The following is a 26,532-nucleotide window of genomic DNA, read 5'->3' on the forward strand; positions in this document are numbered from 1 at the left end:
AGCTGCCAGCTTCCGTCTCTGAAGCTGTGTCCATCCATTCAGCTCCCCTCAGCAGCCAGATGGAGGCCCTCGCGTCTTCCCGCTACTGGTCCTGTGGAGGACAACGCATGGTAATCCTCTCTCTTACTTCACTGTTGTGATGTGTGAGGAGCCCCTCACACACAGTGTCTTGCTTAGCTCCCACGGAAGCTTACGGATACATATTTGACCCGTTTAATTGTTAGCGTCATTTTCTCAGTTTGAAAGTGGCCAGCCGGGGTTATGTAACTTTCCCCAGACCACGCGGATTGGGAATGAGCTGCTGCCTGTGCTCTTGGCCAGGGAGACCTGAGAGGCAGCCATGACGAAGGAGGCGGGCTGAGGACCAAGGCAGCGGGGCTGGACCCAGAACACGGCCAGGCGCGGGCTGAGCGTAACGCAGCACTGAGCGGCGGGCTGGGCCCAGGTTTGCCTCCACGCTTCCGGCAGCCAGAGCAGAAGGTGCGGGCAGCTCCCGCGTCCCTGCTTGCTTGTTGAGCAGAAGGGCCGGAAGCTCAGCCTGCCGGGGTGACCCTCGGGGTGACCCTCGGGGTGTCGCCGGTGCCCACGTTCCCGAGTGGCTCCTCTCGTAGCTTTTACCCTCCACACGCAGAGCCCAGCTCTCTAGAATCCTCTTGCTCCCATTTGGCAACAAATCAATCCCACTTCTAGGAGAGCAAAGCTTTAATCTCTTGTAAGGAAAGGGGCGAGTCTTTCTGACGGTGCGGGCATTGGGACTGACGTCGGACTGGCCTGTTGGGGAGCCGAAGCCTCAGGACTCAGCCCCCGCTTTGCACACCTGACCGTAGCCAGTCCAGTGTCTCGCTCACAGCATCCGGCAAGCAGATACAGATTGTGCCGGACAGATACGAACGTCAGTGAATGCTGCTGTGTGCTCCCATAGCCCCTGCTTGCTACAGGAGGAAGGATCCACCTCCAGGGAGGACTTCTCAGTATTTAACTGAGCTAGAGCTGAGGATGGCAGTGTCGCACCCTGGGAAGTCAGGAGATCGGAACGGTGCAGTTGGGCTCCTGTGGTACTGCCACACAGCCACTGTGCGCCTGCCCTGTGGCGAATCCCTCGAGTTCTCTGGACCTCGGACTGGAGGAGGACGCAGGGGCCCGCAGGAGAGCACACTGAGTGCCTGGAACCTGGCGAGTGCTTCTCGAGTTCCAGCCACCCAACCATGCTTTTGTTCCCAGAATTCTTACTGGGCAGCTGCGGGGGGCCGGGCTCCATGCTCTGTCCTGGGCACACGACAGCGAACAGCACAACAGGTGCTGGATGCACTCCCTCCTCCTCTTCCTCTGCCCCTCGGTCTGATAACGCTAGGCCAAGTCCAAGAAGTTGGCCGGGGAACAAAGCGTCCGCCTCGCTCCAGGTTTCCCTGTTCCTCAGCTCCTCTCACAGTGCTGGGGCTGGGTTGGTGGCGCCCCCGGCCCACTTGGTTGCGTTTTGCCTGTGTTGAGAGGTGAGCCCGTCATCTTCACCACCGCGGAACGGCGCTGCTCCAGGGGTTGGGGCTTGCGTTTCCCACAGAAGCAGAGGGTGACTGGACGTGAGGACAGCGGGTGCGCTCCTTGGGTCTGTGCGTGCTAGGACGTGCTGCTCTCTCCTCGGCAGGGTGCTGTGCTTGCACCTTCTCACCCTCAGTACCTGCGTCTGGTCTGTGTTCCTCTTTCTCTGGGAGGCGAGTGTGCGGCGGGCACACGGACACGAACTCAGAGCCTGCTGTGTAGGGACTGAGAAACCCTCACAGCTGTTGTTTCTTGCGCTAGTGAAGTTTCAGCGACTCGAGCGCAGCACTCTTTCACCTGCACGTCCCTGATTTGTCCTCACAAGTCCCGGGCCCCGTCCTTATGTGTCGCCAGCCATGTCAGCCATGGTCTCTTGCAGGACAGGATCCGTGTCCCCCTTCAGACTTGGGATGGCACAGCCTCCACCCACTGCCTTCGGAGGCTCCGCCTTGAGTGCAGGTGCCTGGCTGTGGGCCCAGAATACTCTCCGGGCTCCTTTACCGGGGCGGGAAATGCAGTCTCCAAGCATGAGTGGCTGTCAGGTGGGTTCTTGAGTTGTTCTTATCTGTTTGTCTCAGTGGTGCCACCATGCACATTGGTATTTCAGGACAAAAAATAGAGGCGTGGAGGAACAGAAGGGTGGAGATGTGGCAGCCTCAGGTGGGAGGGTGCCAAGGGTTGGGGTCATGTGGCTGCTTTGCTACGGGGAAGCCTCCTGGCAGAGCCGTGAACTGTGCTCTCGACCCCATTCCCGCCCCCACTCCGTGGACCTGGGAGTGTATGCTGTCCGGTATCTGTCCCTCAACAAAAAGTAAGAAGAAAAACAAATAACGAAACAAAGATTTAAAGACGCAATCCTTCTCAACGCCTGGCTGCAATATTCCCCTCTCGGAATCCTTGGGATTGCACCACACCGAAATCACTGCTGACTGCTGCAGCCTTGCCTTTTCATTCTCGTTCTGTCCCCACTCACCACACAGTTCTGGGCCAAGCCATGCTTACCGCGGGATTGGCACAGATGAACGCGTGTGCTTTTCGGGAAGAGTTGGGGTGGATGTTCTCACTCCGCTGTGGGAGAGGGGCCTCCACTCCCAGCGGCAGCATCGGGGAGCTGTATTCTGGGGCCCTAGGGCCAGGGGGCGGTGTCCACCCACGGGTGCAGCTGGAGCAGGGTGGGTGTGTGCGTGTGTGTGTGCGCGCGTGTGTGTGCACGCGTGTTATGATGCTGACCAGACATTAATGGACATTAATAAGTTCTGGCTCCACAGAGAATTCTACAACTCCCTCAAAACCACTTAGCTCATCTTTCTGCAAGCATCCCACTTTGATATAGGCCTGTGAGGTATTCTGCATATATGCTGCCAAAAAACCAAGTTTATTTGAAGATTTAAGTTTTTTTATCCAGTAAACTTTATTTATATATAACAACAGTACAAATTGTGTCCTTGGCTTGCAAAATAGGAGTGTTTCATATTTACAATAGGTACAGGATAATATATTAGAATAACAAAAAACCCCATTTTATTGGAACATCTTAAATAATTTTCTTATTATTCCACAACACCTATAAAAACAACAAAGCCAGACAACCATCATTGTATTTTCTTAAAAATAGATATGATACAGGTTCCAGTGTGTCAAGGGGAGCGGGTTCGAGTGGGAGGAGCTGGGGGAGGCGGTGGGCTTGGTGCCTAGTGTCGTGCTGTAAAGCGCTTGCCCCTTCTCCCCGCACTCGGGGCCTCTGTCCTGTGTGTGGGGACCGCGCGCCCCTCCTCTCCGTGGCAGGGGACATCAGCTATGCAGAGGCTGCCTAAGATGAGGCCGGAGGGGCAGGGCACTAGCAGAAAAGGTGCAGCGGCAGGGAGCTCGACGTGGGTGGGCTGGAATTTTCCACGGGGATCAAAAAGCCGCTGCTCGAGTCCTTCCGGCTGTATCTCTTTGCCTTTTATTTCCATACATTGTGGGCTCTGAGCTGAGAAGCTTTGGCTGCTGTGAGGAGCAAACACTTTGGCTTAGTGCAGAGGGTCCATCATTAGGGTTTCTCTCAGGCCATTAAAGGACCCCAGGAAACGTTCCCAGAAGTAGATCATCAGAAGAAAGTGGCCTTGGCATGGCTGGTTGTGAATCATAATGAAAACAGCAAGTTTCCTGAGTATTTTGCTCAATGCTTTTCTCTTCCCATTTGCCAGCTGCATTCAGGCAAGAAACCAGAGCTGAAGAGACCAGGCAGGGTCTGCTGTGTGGTCAGACACAGCCAAAGTCACAAGCCAAAGAGGGAGGCCAGTCCTCCACGCTGCCTCCCCGGCGGAGATTCCTGGGAGTCACATGTGGTCAGCAGAGCCTCCGGGAACTGGAGCCACCTGCAGGTACAGCCTGGCATGAGGGGCTGGGCCCCGAGTTAACTGCAGAGGAAATGACCCTGATCCTGGCTCTCCTGGGGTCGCTGGTCCACTTTCCCACCACTGTGGCTGGGATGCCTGAACCCTAGAAAAGCAGAAGGTGGAAAGGGGAGGTTTCGTCTCCTCTTGCTGCCCTTACTTTACCCCTTTGCCTTTCCCTTGCTCTCCTGTCCTGGCTGCAGTGCTGCTTGCAGAGAAGCTGGAGCTGGCTGCTTGGATCCATGCCAAGGACGGATGCTGGGACTTCCTGGTGGACCCTTGTGCAATGTCCTGCTGCCCCCAGAGGTGCCCTCCTTTGAATAACTCCATCAGCTTCTTGGGAGCCTCTGGACCCAAGCACAGACCTTCAGTCTCTGTCTGGAAACTACACTCAGGAGAACAGGCCATCCGTGCTGGTAGGAGTCAGCAGGAGAGAGAAGAAAAGGAGCCCGGTGAGAATACATTCACTTGTCCTTCAAATCCACAGGTCCACAGAGGCAGAAGGGACAGTGAGTCGGGGACATGGCAGTCACATCTGCTGAGGCAAGTGTGGTTGGCCCAAGTGGTCGGGAGCTTGGGGACGTGAGCAAAGGGTTGTCTCCCCTCTCCAGGCACGAGAGAATGAAAGAAAGTAGAACAATAAATACTACAGCTTCTTAAACCTACGCTCTTCAAGTATTGCTTGCTGTAAACACTGTTAGATTTTTGTTTTCTCTTTAATTTCCAGGAACCATAGGATGACTGGAGTGGAATCCGAAGCCAAACACCCTCATCCCCAGTCCAACCCTGAGGGAGCTCCTGGAGACCAGGTTGGCACACCCCCGGGTGTCCCTGCCTCAGGGAGGGACTGGAGCAGGGCTGAGCTGCTGCCGTCCCTGGGAAGCCAGATGTCCGGTCTGGGGGAGGGCCGCTTCTCAGGTCCACATTGAGGAAACCAAAAGGAAAAGTACCAAAGATCAGCTCCTACTTTGCTGAGGTTTGGAATTCACTAAGCTCCAAGACAGCAGCAGAAAGCACTGGTGTGCGGTAGATAGCCCTTCTCTATGGAGACGAGAACAGAGTGTGTGGGTATAAAGCTCAAGTCCCTGCCAGCCAGGCGCAGCGACTGTGTGGCTTTGCGCTGGGTGCCCAGTCCCGCTCTCCCCGCCGTCAGGAGCCTCCGGGCCTGACTGGCTCCTGGGTTTGTCAGTGTTTGGTGCGGAGGGCGAGCTCATTCATTTTCCTGCTGCTGCCCTTCCTGTTTCCTAAGTGGAGAGAAAGGGGTCCTCCTCTTCCTCTCTGGCTTCTCTGTATCTCTCTGGTTCCTCCTGGCATTTGGAAAGAGGACTTACACGAGGAAGGAGAGACGACAGGGACTAGAAGGAAGGGGTGGGAGTCAGAGCTAAACAAAAGTTGGACGGGATTAACAGGGCGGCTTTTCGTTTTGTTTTATTTCTGTTTTTTTCCTTTTTCTTAAAAAAATTAAATAAAGTTCTCATTATTTCCCCAATATACAACAAATGAATTTCATGCAAAGCAGCAGTCACAGAGGCAGGCTGGAGCCTGAGCCTCTCAGCTGGAAGGGCCGCCTTTTCCTGCCCAGAGGCGTCCCTAGGTGCCGTCGCCATGGACAGAGGACGCCCGCTGTCCGACCCGCAGGAACCGGCTGGCGTCGGGGGAGGGGCCACCCCTTTCCCCCGGATGGGGCCTCAGGGGCAGCCAGCTCGGGCTGGTCCACTGCACTGTCTTCCTTCCGAGACTCCAGGGTAACGGCTTGGACGGGTCGCTCGTCCCAGGAGTGCAGGCCTCCTCTCAGCTCTCGATGGACATGGCGCCGATCAGCTGCTCCACCTTGTAGGCCAACCGCTGCCGCCGCGCCTGCTCGTCCTGCTCCAGGGCCCCGATGAGCTGAGGGAGAGCAGAGGGGTGACTGCGGGCCGGGTGCCCAGACACCGTCCGCAGAGCCTCCACCCTGCTGTCTACCCTCCCGTAACCTTCGGTAACTGAGTGATTAAGCCAACGAAGACATTTAACTAACGTACAATCCTGCATCACTTAACCTTGAGGGCACTTCCTGAGAAATGGGTCACTGGATGATTTTGGCATCACAAAAATGCAAAATTAAGTGAAGGACAAAAGAAAGTGATGTCACCAAGAAGCACAGTAAATAAGATGTGAGGCCGGCAGTAGTGTCCTGTTCTAGGGTCAGCTGTTTTATTTTGTAAGTAGAATTTGAATATATTCTAAAATGATGATAAAAAGTCTAGCATAGAAAATGTGTACGCCAGTTACAGCCCTTCAATGTCAAGCATTACTACTGGACCCAACTGCATGTGCCACACTTTTGCAGACTGACTGCTGGAACAGGAGAGGGTTTTATGTATCACCATGAACACAAGCAAAGCCGGGGTCATTAAGAGGGCCATGAAGTCACACAGGATGCTTCAGCTCCATTACAATGACACCATCAGGCATGTGGTGTGGTACTGACCCAAATGTCGTCCTGTAGTGTGTGCCTGTAATGCACAGATCTAAATACATGCACATATGTGAACATATGTGCATATATACATTGTTTAAAACATTGGTACATAGGAAGCATTATGAGTTAGCTAGTATTGACCCTGATTCTGATAGAGGCTTGTTTTGTCCTTCTTGCTTGCTTGGCTGCCTTCTGCCCTCCATGACCTGTTTCTCCTCTGTGATGCCCATCTGCCAGGCCTCCCTGCCTTGGTGCCAGCCGACGATGGATTGAACCTCTACAAACTGTAAGCAGAAATAAGCCTTTCCTCCCTTAATTTTGGTGTCAGGTATTTTGTCTTAGCAATGAGAGAAAAGTAATTAAGACAATCATGCAATGATCTGAATTGAAAAGCAAATTATTAAAAGTGTTATTTATTGTGTTAACAATGGGTGGAAGAGACAACCATGCAGAAGAAAGTGCCCACTGAACCAGGGAGCAGTTACGCTGACTTACACAGAAATGATAATGGTTTTGAGCTCATGGGCTTTTGACTCCAAATGGTTTGCTCAGCTAGGTCCTTGAATCACTGTTATGGAAGGACCCAGCAGGCCTATGCCCTGGTGGCCCGCACGCTGCCTCTGCGCCTGCCCGGCCCCCTTACCTCCTCGCTGTACTTGCTGACATACGAGTAGATCTCGTTGAGGGCACTCAGCATGTTGAACTCCGCGGCGTGCAGACGGGACTGCTCGGCGAGGTAGGCGTTCATGTCCTGGTCACTGATGGCGGGAAGTTTGGCTATGTCTGCGTAGTATCTGCGCACACAGGACAAGGCCCGGATGAGGACACGGCAAGGGTTTGCTTGCCTTTAACCTGGCTCCAGCCCCTGGCAGCACCAGCTGCTCCTGCCCCTCATTTCTCATGTGCTGGCCTCATGCAGCTCCGAGCTCCAGCATACAGGGCCTGGCAGAGTGGGCAGAAGCCCAGACTCCGGCAGACTCTTTGTGTTCAAACCCCAGCTCTGCTACCTGCTAGTGGTGACCTTGGGCAAGATATAGTTAGTGACAACTTTACTGGTGTGTGTGTGCACCGTGGTATTGAGGATGGAATCCAGGGACTCCACAGGAGCCACATCCCCAGCCCTTATTTTAAAATTTGGAGACAGAATCTCACTAAGCCACCAAGTTGCTAAGGCTGAGCTTGAACTTGTGATCTTCCTGCCACGGCCTCTCACAGCACTGGGATTACAGGTGTGCACCACTGCCCAGTGCCCCACTGGACATTTCAGTGAGATGGTGCTCACAAATCTTTATCAGGGTGTGCCTGATCCATGTAAGTGGGATAATGATCATCAGCTTCCTGTGGCACCAGCACACCCTTCCACCCCTCGTAGCAGAAACTCTGAGTGAGGACGGGGAGGAATGTGAGGTCCCTGCTCTCAGTCCGGACGCCCGCAGGTGGGAGGGTCAGGGAGCGGTGCCCACCCTGCATGCTGCCCACCTCTCCACCCAGCTCTTGTAGCTGGGGATGTCCTTGGCATAGAGCAGCTTGTTGGAGGGCGAGTCCTTGCCCAGCCGGTGTTCTGAGGTGGAGCAGGAGTCCATGAAGGTCTGGGCCACCACCGAAAGGCAGGCGTCCGTGATGCTGCCCTTGTGGATGTCGAACACAAACTGTGGGTTCTTAATGACGTTCACCCAGAAGCGCAGAGGGAGGCTGTGGGAGGAGGCAGAGCACCCCGAGTGTTACACCTTCTATCTGAAAGGTGAGGAATGAAATTAGAGCCAAGGGCTGTTTGCTCAGCCCGAGCTGCTCCCCCTGGGCCTGGGAGAGGAGGAGAGGGCCCCTGGACCTCCACAGGCCACTGACCTGTTCCCTGACAGGGGTGGAGTGGGCGTGGCTGGACTCAGCCCCTCTGGCAGGCTTTTTAAGGCTTTATGCCCCAAGGGAAGCCCAAGCACAGAGGAGGACACAATTTTCTCAGAGCTTCAAACAAAGCCACGGGGCTCCTGGAGTCTCCCCTCCAGCGTTCGAGGCCATTGTCTGGAAGGAGGCTGCCAGCCGCCCCAGGCACTGCCTCAGAGTGGGCACAAAGGGCACCACCTGCCCTCTCCGCCCAGCCCCGCTGCTTCCCAGGGCTGGCCCTGCCCAGCTGGGCCAGGAATGGGCTCCCCTGGGGCAAGTTCTTTCATGACTCTCCCCAGGGCTTTCTTGTGTCCTGGCAGGGGCAGAGGGAGGAGGGGACACTGGGAAGGGTTCACTGTAGCTCTGAGTTCTCCCCACCCCAACAGGAGCCATCCGTAGTTAGGAGACTTTCTCTGGCTACTTGGGAATTTTCAAGCAGAGGGGAATGAGCTTTTTCTGTTCCTGGGGCCATCAGGCGGAAATGCCCATTTACCCTCCTTCAAAACCTGAACAGCTGCTGTTCCTTCCTTCCCAGTTCTGCCTCTTTCCAGCTGCCTTCCGGCCTTAACTCTTTCAGGCCTGTGTGCAGGGAGCCCTTGCCCAGGCTTGTCCTCCAGCCCTGACACGAGGGCCCCAGCTCTCCCATCCTTTGTCCTGTGTGCCTTGACTCTCACAGACTGCAGACTTCCCCAGATGTGCTTGTAGTGTCAGATCTTGGGAAAGGCCACTGCCCCCACCCCCAAGCGGCCGCCAGTTAGGGTTTCTTCCCGACATGCTCACTTCCGGTGACCTGGAGGGAGCTGCCTCAGCTGAGACACACCTCTTTGGTCCTCCTCTTCCTGGCAACCTGGGGGACTTCTGATCATCTTTCCTGGACAAAGTGTGGACCAGGAACTCTGCCCACCACACCAGGGGAGTGGTCTGGCCAGCCCACAGAAGGCACGGGTAGGACAACTCAGAACTGTCTGTGATCCTGTTGCTGAGACACAGAGGAAAGGCCACCCCAGTGTCCTCTACTGTGGGCGCCTTGCTCCACGGCCACCCAGCCTATTTTCCCTGCACTGTTATCAAAGCTGCGGAAGCAGTGGGGTCAGTGACCACAACACCCGACAGAAGCCAGGAGTAGAAGGGGTCAGGGTTGGCTCTCCTAAACTGTTTTGCTGGTTGCTAGGACTTTTGATTCCCAAATAACAGCCTGGGCCCATCTGTGTCGGCTCTGTTTTCTGAGATCGCTGACTCCAGACAGCTGCATGGGCTGCCTGCCCAACCCAAATGCCAGGGCCTCCCCTCTCCCTGCTCTCTCCCAAAGGAAGCCTCTGACTCTGGCTTGGCCAGGCCCTGTCTGACCCCAAAGCCAGTGCTTAGCTTGGCCTGCGGTCCAGGGTCACTCAACCAAGGAGGGAGTCTCCTGACAGGAGCTGAGGGAGCTGTCCTCTCACTGCTGGTCTGGATATGGAGGGGACTGGGGAAGAGAATGTGTGCCCACAGGGCACTGGCTGCGGCTTCCTGATAGCTATGGTATTGGGGAGAATAATGGGCTTAAGGGATCAAGTTTGTCCGGGGACCCAGCGGTGGGCTCAAGGCTGCAGCAGGTGCACGCCCCTGCCCACTCCCCGCTGACTGTACCACCATCCTGTCTCAGGGAGTGTCCCTCTCCGAATGCCATGAAGCCTGGCTCTCTGCTCTGCTGCCAGCTTCCCATGTGAGCTCCGCGTAGGTGCCCCAGCTCCCTCGGCGGGAGACCAGCGGTCTCAGAGTCAGGGCGGGCACTCCCGGGGGAGGGAGCCAGACCGAGAAGGCAGAGCTCAGCTGTGTGTGCACAGCTCCAGCCCCCACCCCCCCAGCAGGCAGCCCGGAGGCCGCATTGCTCTGCACAGAACCCACGCACGCAGCCCCAGCTGGGACCAGCCTGCCTTCCTGTCTCCAGCATCCTGCTGTCCCCACCCCACCAGCTCCGGGCCTCTGAGGGCTGCACCTCTTGCGGGGCGCCCCTGGGGTTACCAGTTGCTCTTCCAGGTGTGCCGAACATCTGTGTCATGGATGCCGTGTCTGTCTGCCTGCTCATCCAGGAAGTCAAACATGTACTTTATGGCCAGGGGGAGGGCGCTGCCCCGGTGCACAGTGCTGAACAAGGTCTCAAACAAGTCGTCCACAAACTTCTGCAGGGTGCCCTGGGGGGCAGAAGGGGGCAGTGTAAGTGGAGGAGTGAGGGGCACGGCAGGCAGCAGACGGGTGTGGCAGATGGTGCCTTGGGACGCCATCTGTGACGAGGCTGTGTGGACGGCGCGGCAGGGTAGGGAAAGGCACTGCTGGGGTGTGGGAGGTGGAGGGGCTGGGGTCTCCAGAACCTCTCCTCTCATCTGCAGTTGCACGCTGTGGTGAGGGGCAGGTTTAGGGCCTCCTCTGTGGGTCAGGAGAACTGCTAGCCTTCGGTGCGCGCTGATTGTACTTGGGCAAAGCAGAAATGGAGAGAAAAGGTCTGGAAGTGGCTCCGGCTTCCAGGTGGCAAGATGGGGCTGTGTTGGATGGCGCTGCGGGAGATGCAGCAGCGTGGCTTCGGGGTCGTCAGGGGAAACCTCATGGACTTGAAGACAGGAGCCGCATGACCAACATCCTTAGGGGTTTTTCATCCCCTCCCAGGAAGGCTAGGAGGAGCTGCCTCCCACCTCTGCTAACTCTGGGGCAGATGGGCTAGGGTGAGGAGAGGGTGCCGTCCACCCCACTCACACAACAGTAAGGTCTTCCTGCAGGAGGGTGGACTGAGAGGGGCTCTCTACCAAGGGGTAACAGTATTCTCAGGGAGTTGGCGGGGAGCAGTGGCTCTGCTGCTGCTTTGCTAAGGGGCAGAGAGCAGCAGGGGCCGATGCCCTGCGGACTACGTCTGTGGTCCTGGACCATGTCATGGCTCAGTGGATCCTTTAGGGCTTCCCTGCCTGGGCAGAGTGGGAGTTACCTTAGTGGCCAGCAGCCGGGTCAGGTAGATCTCAGACACCATCTTGCTGCCCCGGTCACCCTCCTTCTGGTCGCCGTGGTCATGGTTCTTCACCAGATGCCAAACCTTGACCCCACTCTCCAGGTCTGGGGTGATCATGGGGGCGCGGGACCGCAGGCTGTCAGGACTGCCCGTGTACCGGAAGGAGGAGTCTGAAGGGAAGGGAGAGGAGGGCTGTGAGTGCCCGGGGTCATCCTGCTGCGGGCCGAGTTACTCCGGACTCTCACCCTCTGTGCATCCACTGAGCCATCCAGGGCCACCGGAAAAGGGCTGTGGGAGCTCATGTTTACTGGGTTACTTTAGGGATCTCTGGTTGGCATGAGGAAGAGGCGCCCCCCACCCCCAGCTCCTTCCCAAGCCTGTTGTCTTAGAGGAAGGGCACAGGGCCCCTACTCCTGTTCCTCTGAGGACTGGATTGCTGGGAAGGGAGGCAAACGAGCCACTGCCTTTGAGTGGCAGCCAGGCAGAGGGTTTGCCCTGAGAGGAGGGCAGCTCATGGTCCCAGGGACCCCACGGGACCCACCCTGAGCTGCCCGGGCTGCCTCCCGGGGGCTCACCGTATCTGCTGATGGACGTCCGTGAGATGCTGGCAGAGGCAGGGATATTGTAGGAAGATGTCTGTTTCGGGACCAGAGCCACCACCGACCTGTCTGACACCTGAGAGGGTGCAGAAGACACAGTACGGGTGAATGCGAGTATCGCGGGGCATCACACAGCCAAGTGTAGTGGAGGATCACAGGATCTGAGTGGTAGGCAGTAAGGAATTCAGGAAGACTAAAAATAGCCATGGCTGCTGTTTTTTGCACTTTTATTGGGCCACAGTGGCCCTGTTGGTATGGCAGCTTCCTGTCACATGCGACTGCAAAGGCCCTGAAAGTGTCTGCACCGGGAGGTGCCAGCATTGTACAATATACACTGGGCTCCAATGATGGAGCATACATAAAAGTGTAAACAGTCTCATTAGTGATTCTTATATTGATTATACAATGTAACACTACTTACTTTAGATTGAGTAGGTTAAACACATCGCTAACATTAATTTCATCTGCCAATGTTTGCTTTTTAATGTGGTTAGTGAAGAATTTAAAATTACACACACACCTTGCACGTGTGGTTTGCACTATGTTTCTACAGGACAGAGTGGGGCTAGATGTGGCCGCTGCCCACCCTGCAAGTTCCGGATAATGATTCCCATTTCGCAGATGAAGGGATGGAACAGGGGGAGGCTACAGGACATCTTCAAAGTCTCATAATTACAGCCAGGATCTGTAGCCAGATCCGGAGAACTCTGGAGCAGGTATTCTCACTTTACAGCATCCTTTGGGATTTTATTTCAAGTCGCACACACTTTCCCTCATTTCTTCCTGGCCCGAGTCCTCTGATGCCTGAGCTACCTTGAATGGGTTCTACCCAAAGGGCAGCTGCCCTTGGGGATCAGAGAGAAAGATGGTGCGCTACTCCACTGTCTGAGGGTGCCAGGCCCAGCACCCAGCCAACGGGGATGGGCTGATAAATGAGGAGCCATATTGAAGGCATTTGGGGCCGTTTTGATTTAAGATTACCCTCCATCCAATAAAAACGGAGAATCCCCAGAATTCGGGCGATCCAATTAAACCCCTAACGCGGAGGGAATAAAACTGCTATAATAATGTTATGGGCCATAAAACATTCCTATTAAACCATTTTTTATTTTAACAATTTTTATGAACTTTATAAGTTTGATTTATAGCCGCACCAGTCATAAAACCATCTTTCTGGGTCTTAAATTGTCAATCCCTCTCTCCCACCAAAAAAGAATTAAATGTTGGGAAGTCAAACTGTAAATGAACATTAGTGCTAACGAGATTCCCTGATAGCCAGTTTTAGAGGTGGTGTTTAATTTTACCTTCCCTATAAATCTGCAGGAGCCTGGGCAGTTTTTTAACATCTCTTTGTTAATTAAGATTCTGCAGATTTTCTTCTGTAGGGGTTCCAAGGACCTCTGACTCCAGGAGCACAGTGCAGACCTGAGGGCCCGGAGCCCTCACAGCCTAGAAGGTGCTGGTGCTGGTGCTGGTGCTTCCCTGCTGGGCAGCTAAGTCTGAACTCGCAACTTCTCTCTCTCAGGGATTCTCCTTGCCACTAAGCCCCTAGGAGCAACACTCTACACGTTTGGCAGGGACAAGGGTTTATGCTCCATGCAAGAACAGATTCCATTTTTTATGTTACAAGGTGAGTGATTCACAGGACTGCAGTTTACCTCAATTCTGGGTCCAGCCATCAGGCTGCTTTCATTCTTGGTTTTTGTCACCCAAACTGGGTTGAGAAAGCCAGTGCCCATGACTCCTGGTAGGGGTGGTCCTCGGCTACCTGCTGGATAACTTAAACTCTCTGGGCCTTGGTTGTCTCATTTGTCCGTGGGGATAATAATCGTGTCTAATACTCATAGCCGTGACGGTTATTAAAGGAATTGAGATGCTCAAAGGCTGAGCCAGAGGCCGGTGCCCACCGAGCACTGAGAGGTGCTGGTTGTAGGGTTCCACGGTGAGTATCACCACCTCTACCACCGTCGCCATCGAAGTCTGCCAAAGGGAAGACTGGGGTCCCTGCCGCTCAGACTGGCATGTGAGAAACGTCTCACATGCAGTGACGCGCGGGAAATGTTTGACAAATGGATGAACACGTAAGTGATAAATGACATTGGGGAGCTGGAAGTGCTCTGTAGGATGAGCACTGAGGACAGACACACCGTTCTGTTCTCCTGATCGGTGCTGCAGGGTGGCAGCCCAGGAGCCAGCGTTACAGCACAGAGAGCAGCAAGTGCCCACTGCTGCCCTGGGAGATGCGGGACTTGGGGCCTCAGTGCTGCTCCCGTCGGCACCTTCTCATTCAGTTCTAACTGCTCCTCGCAAGTGTCCTGTTGGCCGCAGTGGCCGTGTGTCACGGTGGTGTTGGTGTACAGAACTAACGGCGTGATTAGTGCTCCTCCGCACGTACGTATGCATTCTGGGTACCTCACCTCTGGTCTCCGGTCCTCACCTCCACGCTCAGTCAGGCCTGCTGTCTTCATTTTGCAGAGGAGCCCAAGGTTGAGAGAGATTAAACAGAGCGGGCGGTGGGGGTTTAGAGGCAGCTCCCGAATCCTCACCCTCCTTCCGCATGGGCTGGGCGAGGCGTGGGCACGCGGACGATGGCCAGTGAGAAAGATGGGGCCCGGGCGTTCCGTCGGGGTACCCCGCGTCCCTTGGCATCCTTTGTGCCCCTAAGGCTCTGGCCAGCTCCAGGGCTGCCGGCGGGCTGGTCACTGGCAGCTCTGTGCTTGCCAGCCCAGCCTGCCAGCACCTCTGACTGTGGGAATGTCATTAACAGACAAGCCCCTGGGCCTGGCAGCCCCAGGCGCTTCCTCCGGTGGGTTTAACTTCTCTCGTGGCTCTAGTTTCCAGTTTCTATTTTAGTATCTTCCCTGAATCCCAAACTGAGAACCTGTGTTTCATCTGAGTCCCCCAGGCCCCACCCCAAATGTTTCCCATGGGATAGGAGGGGACGCTCCTGGATCTTGTGTCCTTTTGTTGGGTTTTTCGGCTGCTCGCTGTGTCTTCCAGCACACAAACACATCACGGCCTACGCTTTCTCCTAAGCAGGGCGGGGATTCCTAGAGGCCCACTTTTCCAAGCAGCAGACAACGGAAGTAACCCTTCCGAGGACACGAGGTGGTGAGAAGCAGAACCTGAAGACAAGCCTGTCAGACCCCTGCTGCCTTGCAAACCCGAAGCACAGAGAGTAAGAAACCAGAGGAGGCGCCGGGCACATCTGGGGGTGGTCAGGTAAGGACTCGGCCACAGGTGGGCCTTCCTGTCTGGCCAGTCCCGCCCGTCCCCGGATGGGCCCTGAGGACGCGCGTTTGTCTAAGTTCCTCCAGTAAATGTAGAGGGCACCAGGAGCTGAGAAGCACTGTTCCAGGATCCGGGAAAGGAAGAAGAGGGGAACAGACCCACTGACAGGGGTCCGGGCCGCAGTGATTAGAGGAAGGGATCATGGGGAGGCTGAAGGTCTCTGCCTCCCAACCCAGAGCGCAGAGGCCTCACCTGATAGTGCAGCAGCGTGTTGAGCCTCTTCCAGTCACCCTCGATCTTGGTGGTGATGTCCTCGTCCTGCAGGACCACCCGGGCGATACGGCCTTGGCGCCACTCTGGGGAGAAGGCGGCACAGGCAGCAGTGTGAGGGGCAGGGTTGCCCAGCTGTGCCTGCTCTAGGGCCCAGTAACCCTGGTGCCCCAGTGCTGGTGTCCATGGCAGTGCGTAGAGATGTCCAAGCCTACGTGGGGAGTGGGGAGACCCGGGGCCTCCGGGGAACAGCCTGGGGGTGAGCCCTTCTCAGGCCCCTTCCAGGAGGCTGTGCTCCGGGGGGCTGGCATCGCCCCACCCCTCCAGAAGTGCCCTCTTGCCCACGCCTCCTACCCAAGTCCATGTCCACGGCCCGGGGCCGCTGGGAGTAGGGCACGTTCTTGTACACGGCGTCCAGGATCTTCTCCTTGACCTGTGTGATGGTGTCGCAGTTCAGCACCTTCACAGGGATCTCCGGGCTGTTCTCGTTGTCGGGGTTGACGCAGTTCAGGATCTACAAGTGGGGTGTGCGTCAGCAGCGGGAGGAGCAGGGCGGGGAGGCCTGGCCTCTGAGTCTTCCACGTCCCAGGGCCGCCCTGCCGAAGTGTAGCTCTCTTCTGTGCCTCTGTTCCTCCAATTTCCTGAAATTGGCCCTGCGCCCGCCCCTCCGTTCTCCAAGACCCACTTCCTGGTTCCTGGCGGGCTGTGGGGAGACTGACCCTGGGCTAAAGCCCGGGAGGAAGGAACTGGGGCTGCCTTGCCCTCGGTATGCTCAGCATCCCCCGGGCTCCCCAGCCTGTCCCCGACCTCTGCAGCCCCATGGACTGGCTGGGGTGGAGCGGTGGTGCCGGCCCTCACCAGGGTCTTGTACTCGATCTGCTGCCGGATGAGCTTGTCCTCGCTTAGGGAGTAGCGGGCCTCGCCGGTGATGGCGTCGATGGGGCCCTTCTCCATCTGCTGCTTGATGGCGCAGTACAGCATGAAGAGGGGCTCCCCGGCGCACTCCTGTGGGCACAGTGGGCATGGGCAGTGTGGTGGGGCCCTTCCTCTCCCAGCAAGTCCCTGGGTGCACAGTTGTGGAGAGGAGTCCAGCGCTGCCAGATGGCCCTGCTCTGAGGGCTGGGGTCCCCCTCACCTTCAGGAACTTGTGCAGGAGGAAGGCAAACCAGTTGGTCAGCATCTTCTCAGCCACAGACTCGGTCCTGGGGAGGAGAGGAGGGGGCAGTTGTCAGGCAGGGTCTCGGACTGGAGCCTGAGTGGGTTCCAGGGGCCTGGGAAAATGGGGGGCACCAGGTACCAGCCCAATTGCACCAGAGTCTGGAGTGCGAATTTCTTTCTGAGCTTAGATTTCTGGGGGAAATGGTGGGTGAGGACCTTTTGTCCCACACTGCTTTGGCTGTGTCTGAGGCAGGGGCTGTAGGTCTGGCCCTCCCGGAGGCCTCTGAAGGACCAGTTCCTCCACTCCCTTTGGCCTCAGGGTGGTGCACAGAGGTTTCTTGTGTGCCTGAATACTCTGTTCTGCACATCTGGCACCTGCCTCTCCAAAAATTCCATCAGACTGTCTCGGGTTCAAATCCCGACTCCGCCATGTGCTGGTGGTGTGCCTTGGGCAAGTCATTAACCTCTCTGGTTCACTTCTAAAGGGCACAGTCTTGGTATCTACCTCACACAGGTGTTATTGGGGCTGACAGAGTTATGATATTCAGAGTGCTAAGAACAGCACCAGCCCCAGGACGGGGTGTGTAAATGAGAGCTGTCATTACTGCTGCTGTGTGGCTTGGGATCCAGCTGGGCAGGCAGAGAGCAGTGCTTAAGGGCGACCAACAGGGGATCTGCTTTTGCAAGTGTCCCCCTCCCAGGCTGTGAGTCTGGGGATGGGGAAGAAAAGCTGCTGTGACAACCTCGGTGATGGATAGGCCTGCCTGCCGGAGGGTACTCCAACCCCACGTGGGGTGCGAATGATACCCTCCGGTGCTGCAAATCCCAGACATGTGCCAGGGCCACTCGGCAGTCTGGGGCTGGGGGAGAGTGACAACGGAGGAGAAATTGTAGCTTTCTCCCCGGGCCCTCCCAGCAACCTCTCCCTGCATTGTGCCTGAGATTAGCTCTAATTTAAATACAACAGATCCTAATGAGAGTTTCTAGTGCTCAGATTGGCAGGATGGGGGCTCAGTGCTCATAAAACAAAGCCACTCTTCCTCCCTGCCCTCCCCCACCTGGGCCCTGGAAGCCTGGGACCCAGACAGCAGCTAAGGAGGAGGGGCCGTGAGTGGAGGTAGATGTTCCCACCCTGCTGCCAGAGGGGCTGCAGCGCTGTGCTTGGCCCCCATGGCTGCGAGAGAGGGCGGATGAACGGGATGCCAGGAACGTGGCAAGCAGAGCAGTGGTAGATGCTGTGATTCCAACCCGGAGGCTGGGCACGGAACCTGCACCTATCTATAGCTCTGTGCCAGGCAACAGGAGCAGAGATGGGGATACCTGTGCTGTCCAGCATGGCGGCCACTGGCCACAGGTAGCACAGGGCAGCCAGGCACCGGGAATGCGGCCGGCACGACCAGCCACGCGGAGTTTGCGCTTTATTTCATTTTGTTACCAGCTCGCTATGGCCAGCGGCCCCATGCTGGACAGCCCAGCTCCAGAGGCAGAGGGAGGGGAAGACACTGCAGGACAGGTGTTATCGCACTGTGTCCACGAGGAGACTAAGCAATGGTGCTCAGGGGAGGTCCCACGCGGACCATGTGCTCTTGGCTCCGTGAGGCACTGCAGTCTTTCAGGCCCGCAGGACCAGACTCCACTCTGGGAGACCAGGGACACCGGCCACACTGTGCGGTGCCCTTTCTGGGGACTGGCCTCCTCTGTGCGGCTTGGGTGCCTGTCCCTTCCCTGTGCAGATGCCGCCACCCCCTCGCCCTGCCCAGGTGGGGTCAGACCTCCGCAGCAGCAGCTTGGGGTGGTTCTTGTTCTCCAGGTTCTTCTCGATGAGGTCGGACAGCAGCTGCTTGAGGACGTCGGTGGCGTACTCCAGGCGGCCCTGCAGCCCAGTCATGATGAGCGAGGCCACGTTGCCGCGGTCGCGCATGGAGAAGCTGCGCTGCAGCTCCAGCGTGCGGATGAAGGTGAGCAGGAAGACCTTGTTGTTGATGAGCTGGGCGAAGAGCTTCAGGGCCTTCTCCACGTGCTGCTGCCCGTTCCCCTGCACCTGGGAGGGTGGCGAGGGCTCTCTGAGCCTGGGCTCTCGGGGGCCTACTGGTGCGAAACCCCCACCAGATCGCCCACCCACGCAGGTGGCTGTCTCCAGGACCGCGGTCCGCCCTGTCTCTAGACTGGTGGCCAGGCTCCGTGAGCAACTCTCTGAGGGAAAACTGGGGGCTTCCCAAGGGTACAGCTGGAGAAAACCCACCACACAAATCCTACGTCTCTCTTCTGCCACCTTAAACCCATTCAGAATGAGGCAGGGTTTTTATTGTTATTTTAATTTTTTTTGAGACAAGATCTTGCTATGTAGCCCAGGCTGGCCTTGAACTTTCGGCAATCCTCTTGCCTCGGCCTCCCAAGTGCTGGGACTACAGGCGTGCCACCATGCCCGGCCTAGGATGTTTTGTTATTAATTCAGTCATTAAGTAAAAAATGACTGGGCCAGGGATGTAGTTCAGTGGCACCGCACCTGCCTCGCGAGTGCACGGTCCTGAGTTTGATCCCCGGTATCAAAAAATAGACCAACAGTGAGCCTCACCCTGGAGTTGTCCCCAGCTGTCAGGGTGCCCCATGCCTGTGACCTCCCCAACTGCACTAGTGCCATGGGCCGTCAGCCCCTCACACTCCTAACCTGACCCCAAGCTGTAGGCCCCAGCTGGGCTTTCTGGGAAGCCTGGGCCTGCATCCTTGTCAGGTGGCTGGGGGGTACACAGGCCTTACCTCCAGCTCCCGTAGGACGGGGTGGTCCTCGATGCCTGGGAACAGGACCCGCATCGCATAGGTGCGGTAGTCCAGGTAGGGGATCCCCGCACGGTCCAGGTCACTGGTGAGCTCATTGATGTCTGTCTGCAGCTCCGCAAAAGCTGTGCATGAACAGAGAGACTCAGGGGAGCCCCAGTCAGGGGAGAGGATGGAGGGCAGAGGAGCGGGGTGCAGAGGCGGGGAAGGCATAGAGGAGGGGCTGGGGGCTCAGAGCCATCTTTAGGATGCCTGCTGCCGTTTGGATTTGGTTTCCCCCAGTGGCCCGTGTGTTAAAGGCCTGGGCTCCAGACTGGTGCTAGTGGAAAGTAGGGGAAAGTATAAGAGGTAGGGTCCAAGGAGAGGTCTTTAGGTCATTGGAAGCCGGCCCTGGAAGGGAGCATGGGACCTGTTAGGGTTTGGATCTAAAATGTCTCCCTGGGCTAGGGATTTAGCTCAGTGGTTCCGCCACCTGCTTTGCAAGAGCAAGGTCCCAAGTTTGATCCCTGGTACCGGAAAAAAAAAAAAAAAAAAGTAAAATATCTCCCCAAACCTCACATGTTCAGAGGTTTTGGAGTCATCCAACAAAGACCAGAGCAGCCAAACTGCTGCCTTTTTCCAAGCAAGAGGATAACAAGATGCGATTCCTTAGGCAGCCCTGGCCCTGGGGCCCTCGGCCAACTTGCGAGTCAGCAGTGTGGGCTTCTGCAGCCTCACTCTGGCGGCAGCCCCACCTTTGAGGTGCCCAGACTGCAGGCCTGGCACCAGGAGGAGCCTCTGTCTGCCCCACCCTTCTCCAGCAGGGCTCTTCCCTTTCTCCCAGCAGAGCCCTTGTTGCTGATGATGCTGTTTGCAGTGAAAGGACAAATGTTTGGATTCCTAATCGAGATGTTTGCTCAGAAAACCTGCCTGGCCCTAGGCCAGAGAGAACGCCAGGCACAGGCGTCACCCCAAGGCTGTGGCTGCGTGGGACATGGGAGAAAACACAACTGCTACTCCCGCACATAGACACGGCCAAGGCACTGCCAGCATGGCCTTCCCAGCGCTGGGCCTGCTAAGCTGATAGAAAACAAGGTGAACTGGGCCGGTAAGGACGCAGGCACTCGCCTGGCTTTCCAGCGGCTGCTCCTAGGCTGCTCACATGCCTCTCACAAAGGGGGACCTGAGCTCCCTACAGGGAGGGTGCAGAGCCCTGGGCCCCGGGGTGGAGTCGCAGCCCAGCAAGGCCAGGATGGCCGGGGCCCTGGGTCCTGAGCAGAAGCCTTCTTCCCAGGCTCCTCGGATGGGGCACCGGGGTTCCGGAGAAACCGAGGTCATGACAGCGCCGGCGGGAGTGCAGGGTGAGGCCCCCGCTGCTCACCCTCCTTGCACTCCAGGGCCACGCGCGACTCGAGGTTGTCCATCTGCATCTGGAGCCGCTTGAGCGTGAGGTCGTTCTCGCGGGACTTGCGCTTGTAGGCGATGAGCACGAGGATGACGACCACCAGCAGGAGGCCGCCGCCCGCCGCGATGCTCACGATGGCCGGCAGGGTCAGCACGCTGTCCGACGCCACACTCACCGAGCCGGGGGAGAACACCATCCCACCCACGTGGACCTGTGCACACAATGCACGCGAGGGGCGGGCTCGGGATGCTGCGCTCCCCCTTGGGGTCCGCCCCCTCCTGCGGCTACTGCTGCTGCAGGAGCCTCCGCCCCCCCGCCCGTGCAGGCTGAGCCAGGTGGGCGGCCGAGGAGGCTGAGGAGGAGCTCTTCCGCCTCCCACAGACCACGGCAGGTCCTCACCATGACCTTGTGCTGGCCCGAGAGGGTGGGAGGCTCGCAGAGCAGCTGCGTCTCAGACACGGTCACCGCGCAGGGCGTCTCCCCGATCAGCACTGTGTAGTTGAGTTTGGCCCCTCCGGAGGCGGGAGGGCAGAGGTTCTTGCCCTGTGGAGAACAGCGGGCTCAACCAGAAGAACAGATGCCTTCTTAAAAACAGACGGACGGCCCGGGGATTTAGCTCAGTGGTTCCGCCTGCCTTGGAAGCGCAAGGGCTCAAGTTCGATCCCCGGTACCAACAAAACAGACAGACAGACAGACAGACAGAGGTGCAGAGGGAGGATGGTTGGCAAAACCAGTAGATGACCGCAGGGTAGGTGTGGGGCATCGGGAGCCACAATGTGGGGAGAAAGAGCCCGCGAAGAGGTAAGGAGGCCGGAGTGCGGGGCAGGGACTAGCTCAAGGTCAGATGGGCCTGGCTGAAGAGGCAGACAGCACAGCACACTGGGGCCTGTGGAGGTCACAGTGGCACGAAAGTGGCTCTTGAGAGGAAACTGCCGTTCCCCAACCAGCTTCCCAGAGAACAGGAAGAGTGAAAAGTGTTGCTGGGAGTGCAGCCTGAGTGCAGGGTGCAGGCTCCAGGGACCAGGCAGCAGGGGCTGCATTGCACCCTACCTTCAGGATGATGGGCGACCCGGGCTTCTGGTCCAGGACGCCCGTCGGGCTGAGCAGCTCAAATGTGGGGTTGGGGTAGTAGATGAACTTGGTGTCGTTGTAAACCAGCAAGGACTGGACGTTGTTAAAGACAAAGCCAAACTCGTCTGGCCGCTCCACGGCGTCCAGGCCAGGGCGGTAGTCAGTGGTCAGAGAGGGTGCCAGGCAAGTGAGGGTGGTCGCGTTCACAACTTTACACACCTGGGGGTCCAGAGAGCAGAGCTGGGCCTTAAGGAGAAGGGCAGTGGCATTTTTCTGGGCAGGGGAGCGCTTCTGACCTCCTCACTTGTCACCACTGAGTGCCCGCTGTGTGCCAAGCGCTGGGCTGGGAGTCAGGCTGTTGGGGAGACTGTCAGTCGGTCTAGGGCAATGCCGCTGAAGTAGTCACCACTTGGTCCTGTGAGTGCGAGGCTGGGTGGGAAGGGCTCTGGGAGTGTGTAAGAGTGTGCACCTATGTGTGTGTGTTTGCGTGCCCGTGCCGAACAGGAGCAAGCACGAAGGACTGCCCTAGAGTCTGAAGAATGAGTGGGCCTACCTAGTCTAAGAGAGGGAGCGGAGGGAGGGAGGCAGTGTGAGGCAAGCTCTGTCCTGTGTATAGTAGGTGCTCGGTATGTGTGCACTGAGCTGATGGCTCAACGGGACCCTGCAGTGCTGTGTGTTTGACTCAGGACCCCTCTCTTCTCTAACTGTGCACCCCAACCCTGCACCAGGGTAGAGGATTCACGGTGTCCCCTTTCTCTTGTAGACCCTGGCCTGCCACTTACACTCCTAGCAGGAGTGGCCTCTGCCTAGTGTAATCTGTGCCCTTTTCTCCTGTTGGTCACTTCCAGGTGGCAGACAGACTACGGAAGCCACAGAGGGACCCAGCCTCCTGCCCTCTTCTCCTGGCTCCCACCTGGCACAGCTCGGTTTCCTTTCTGGGAGCCAGGGCATCTGGGAGCAGCCAAGGGCAACTCCAAAAACGCAGATGACCGAGCACAGGCCACACACCAGGCTTCACGTTCAACCAGACTGTGTGTGTAATTGAGAAGAAGCTGCCAGTCGTATAGAGATTATGTCTACAGGGGACCCCAGAGCTTCAAGAACAGGTCTGGTCCCTCCCTTTACCCAGAGAGCTCGAGTTGGAACACAGAGGCTCTCTGGAGCTGCACGCTGCACAAGGTGTCAGTAGCCGTTCCTGCCACTTTCACTGAACAGGGAGCAGCCCCTTGCGGACTTTAATGTCCCTTTCCTGCTGCAGCTGGGGACACTGAGGCATGGGAAGATCCAGAGGTGCAGTTGCCCAGGGAGTGGAATCTGCAGAGAAGACACCTGGCCTGGGAGCACCCCTCAAGGTTCCCTACCTAGGGGCTCCATAACTGAGCAAACCAGTCCCAAACAAGAGGCCTCTGTGCGCTTCCTGCCCCGTGCTGCCTTTGCACTTTGTCTGCCAAACATTCCTTTGGGTTTTGTGGCTTCCCTCCTGCCCTTCTCACCATCCACTGGGGCTGCTCTGAAACCCAGAGGCCAGGCGGGGCGGCCCAGGTGGGCTGAGGGTGAGGTAGGGCCCAATGGACCCAGCTTCCTGCAGCAGAGCACAGGGCAGAGGCTATGAGCACCAGCTGGGCTGGAGGGACGCTGTGGGACCACCTGCCTCTGGCAGGTCTCCCTGGAAGCTGGGGACTCTGGCCGGCCCTCCAGTGGGTAGAACTACCCTCTCTTGGTTGCTGGAAACATTGCCTTCATGGTTGAGTGGGGCTGGGAGCAGAGCTAGAGACATTCCTGCCTGGCTGCTGCTGGGTCCTTGGAGGGGAGACAGAACCTGAGCCTTGGGGCCTGAGCCTGACTGAGATTTCCAGTGTCGGCGAGGCTTCGCCTAGTCTTCTCTTCCAAGAGGTTCTGAGACGAAGCCTGTAGCCTTTGGGAATCGCCCCCCGTTGGCCAGATATTCACCCCTTTTCCAAAGTGCCCACGGTGCCTTCCTGTGACTTTTATTTCTGCTTCTTGGTGTTTGACACCAAGGGCCGTGCTGGCCAGGAACAGCCTCTCCTCACAGGGCTGGCCTTTGGGAGCGTGCCTGGCCTATTCAGCACCTGCTCACACCCACCTCACTCCCAGTCACTGCCCACTGCCCTCATCACCATGACCCGGGGCCGGACCCTCTGCATAGAGTGCATCGGCACTTTTCCGACGGGTTAGTCTGAGCCTGTGGCGCCCCTGTGCCTGCCGCTTCCTGTGGAGACCGCACAGGCTCTGGCCACACATTCTCCTCCCTCTCTTGCCTCCTGGCTGACCCACTGCTGCCCCCAGGAGCCCACGTGGTGTGGCATGGCTCCTTCTCTTGGTGTCTAACCTGTGAGAATCCACACCATACTCTGGCCTTGCAAAGTCTGAATAAAGCAACCACTTGTATTTGAAAGCTTGCACATGGTTTTCTTGGGCGTTCTGCCGTTTCTAGGTGCGAGCTGCTCACTGTGCCCATTCCTGACCCCACCTCTGCCTGAGGCCCTGGCATTTGGAGGTGTGTGTACTTCCAGGAGCCCTTAGGTGCTGGGGGACACGAGGGGCATGAGCTCTCTTTCCCTACTCAGGCTGCACACTGGGGAGGAGAGGCGCACATTCACCTCACCTGCAGCACAGTGACCATGGCAGCTCTGTGTCCCTGTCATGGTGCAACGCCAGCCCCCGGCACTTCCTGCGGCCTCGTCATGGAGAGTCTGGGTGCCTGGAATCCAGCATGGCCCTGCTGCTGGGCATGACTGGGGGCCAGCAATTCTTCCCTCAGCTGACCCCTGAGTCCTTTGTGGGTCCAGCTTTCTAGCATTCCAGTTTCCTAATGGGCTCGGCACCCTGGAGATGTGTCAGGGATAAGAGGAGAGGCGCGATACCATCTCCCACATCTCCATTCTAGCTCGCCAATCCCCCAAAGGTCAGAACACTACGCATAGTAATTTCTATGAAAAATAATTACCAAATTGGCTTCTGGGCTACATTAAGGACATAATAATGTTTCAGAAAATATTGGCTACCACGAATGAGATGGAGCCATCAGAACAAACCGAAAACTATACAGTAACCTAGCAAAGATTTGGCTCTTGCCTGAATAAGAGGACTTCTTTAAAGTCACAAAAATCCATGGTGGAAAAAGTTAAATTATGTGGCTCTGCAAAGGAAAATGTGCGGCTCGGTCATCTCCGCCACTAGGCACCCAGCAAGGGTGGGAGCCATCCACGTGTGGTGACTGACGTTACCAGGGTCCGGCCAGTCCCTGGCATGTCACAGATCAGTGAGGCCGGCCTTATCAGGGTCAGATGTGCCGCGGAAGAGTGCAGGATCAGAGGCCAAACGCCCGCAACTGACCGCAGCCAATAGAACAGAGTGCGGCTTCCAGTGGAGAAGCAGCACGGAGGACCAGAGTGCGCGACATAAACGGTGTCGGTGTCAGCTCAGACGCTGCTACCTCTACACTACTGTCTCCCTCTGACAAAGAGCACGGGGAATGGCTCAGGGGTCGGGGACCACGACTCCAGGCTCAGAGCCTCGGGCCGCCCCCCTCCAGCCTCCAGGGGTTCCTGTGCTTCAGCCACAGCTCCTGGCTTGGCTGCACATGGAGTACACATGGGGAGCTGCACTTCCGGGCCGCTGGGCCCGCGCACTCACATTGACGGACTCTTTGCCGTTGAACTTGACTCGGATCCGCGGCTCCTGAATGACATCCAGGTTGAAGCCCGTGACAGTCAGGGGTGTGTGGCCACTGGGGACAAACAGAGGCTGGGTCAGCCCGGGGAGCCCTCTGCCAGCCGGTGCGGCTCCAGGGAGGGTGGCGGGGGAGAGGGTGCCCGCCCAGGCCTCTGCCTCACCTGGTGATGCTCCACTCTGGCTCCACGCGCTGGACCCGGGGGTCATCGATGTACTCGAACTGCAGGCTGTTACCCACACGGGCTCTGTCCACGCTCACTGAAACCGGGACTGGGCCCAGCCCGTTGGATGACGGGGGAGAGACACACACGATCTCGGTCATTGACCTCCTGAGGGGGAGACGGACGAGGTTGGGCATGGGCAACTGCAGGTGCCTCTGGCTAGGAACGGTGTCCCCTTGCTGCAGGGGACGGGTATAGATGTGCATGGCATCTTGACCCTTTCACTTCCCCTCCTCTCCTCCCTTCTGCACCCCCACTGTACCCCTTCTCGTCTGCTCCAGTTTATCTCCCTGTCTGTTCTTTCATGCTGCAGGTTGGGCACACCTCCATTACCTGTGTCCACCAGTGCCCTCTTTCACCTGCGACCTGACCCTGGTTGGATGAGGGAGGAAGCACACTGGGGAAGGGGGTTAGAAAACACGGGGCAGGCGCAGGGCTCCACAAGTTATGGGGGAGCCCCACTGTCTTGGAATTTTCTAGAATAGGACTGACCAATGCTTAGTTTGGCCAGGCTGTCAGCAAATACTTATTGAGCACCTAGCAGGTTTAGTGATAAGCACACCGAGCTTGCTTTTGTAGCGTTGATGGTGCAAGACGGAGATTAGCAGGTGGACAGCCCTGGGCTTGGCTCCCAGCCATGGATGCTTTCACAGTTCTCTCCAGGATCTCTGTGCTCCCGGGGCTCGTGGAGCGGCTGGCAACTGTAGCTTTCGATTCTTTATGCACAGGAGATGCCCCAAGCATAGATCTGTGTGCCGATAAAACCCAACCACGAAGCCCATGGTGGGAGCTCAGCCCACGTTTGGTCCTCACGGGACTGAAGGACTCCGGGTCGCCTTCTCCACCTGGCAGCCTCATGGCCCTCGTTTCCAATGACCTCAGTGGTAACCAGACCCC

The 26,532-nt window shown here is 57.3% G+C and overlaps 1 protein-coding gene and 1 long non-coding RNA gene across 3 annotated transcripts in view; one reads left to right on the forward strand and one right to left on the reverse strand.

The window, feature by feature from the left end:
* Positions 1 to 5,075: 5,075 nt before the first annotated feature.
* The window catches only part of Plxna2 (plexin A2), a 204,039-nt gene continuing 182,582 nt past the window's right edge, over positions 5,076 to 26,532 (reverse strand). The window contains exons 15-31 of one of the 2 annotated variants that reach the window (XM_010613161.2): positions 25,576 to 25,743; positions 25,376 to 25,469; positions 21,698 to 21,937; positions 21,047 to 21,190; positions 20,624 to 20,858; positions 19,246 to 19,388; positions 18,261 to 18,529; positions 16,466 to 16,532; positions 16,189 to 16,335; positions 15,685 to 15,844; positions 15,313 to 15,416; positions 11,806 to 11,905; positions 11,210 to 11,400; positions 10,258 to 10,427; positions 7,855 to 8,067; positions 7,019 to 7,169; positions 5,076 to 5,801 (exon numbers count right to left, since the gene is read on the reverse strand). In XM_010613161.2, the coding sequence (XP_010611463.1) occupies positions 5,706 to 5,801; positions 7,019 to 7,169; positions 7,855 to 8,067; positions 10,258 to 10,427; positions 11,210 to 11,400; positions 11,806 to 11,905; positions 15,313 to 15,416; positions 15,685 to 15,844; positions 16,189 to 16,335; positions 16,466 to 16,532; positions 18,261 to 18,529; positions 19,246 to 19,388; positions 20,624 to 20,858; positions 21,047 to 21,190; positions 21,698 to 21,937; positions 25,376 to 25,469; positions 25,576 to 25,743 (2,692 nt within the window). In that variant the 3' untranslated portion in view covers positions 5,076 to 5,705. Of the gene's footprint in view, positions 5,802 to 7,018; positions 7,170 to 7,854; positions 8,068 to 10,231; positions 10,428 to 11,209; positions 11,401 to 11,805; positions 11,906 to 15,312; positions 15,417 to 15,684; positions 15,845 to 16,188; positions 16,336 to 16,465; positions 16,533 to 18,260; positions 18,530 to 19,245; positions 19,389 to 20,623; positions 20,859 to 21,046; positions 21,191 to 21,697; positions 21,938 to 25,375; positions 25,470 to 25,575; positions 25,744 to 26,532 lie in introns of those variants that run through there. The other variant, XM_010613162.1, reaches the window with a different exon arrangement.
* On the forward strand, positions 6,627 to 13,577 carry LOC117285605. The gene is made up of 3 exons (XR_004516692.1): positions 6,627 to 6,661; positions 12,383 to 12,545; positions 13,355 to 13,577. It is a non-coding gene; the product is annotated as an uncharacterized LOC117285605 (long non-coding RNA).

Source organism: Fukomys damarensis, unplaced genomic scaffold (assembly GCF_012274545.1).
Source record: "Fukomys damarensis isolate Sample0158 unplaced genomic scaffold, DMR_v1.0_HiC HiC_scaffold_11, whole genome shotgun sequence".
NCBI classification, from domain to species: Eukaryota; Metazoa; Chordata; class Mammalia; order Rodentia; family Bathyergidae; genus Fukomys; species Fukomys damarensis.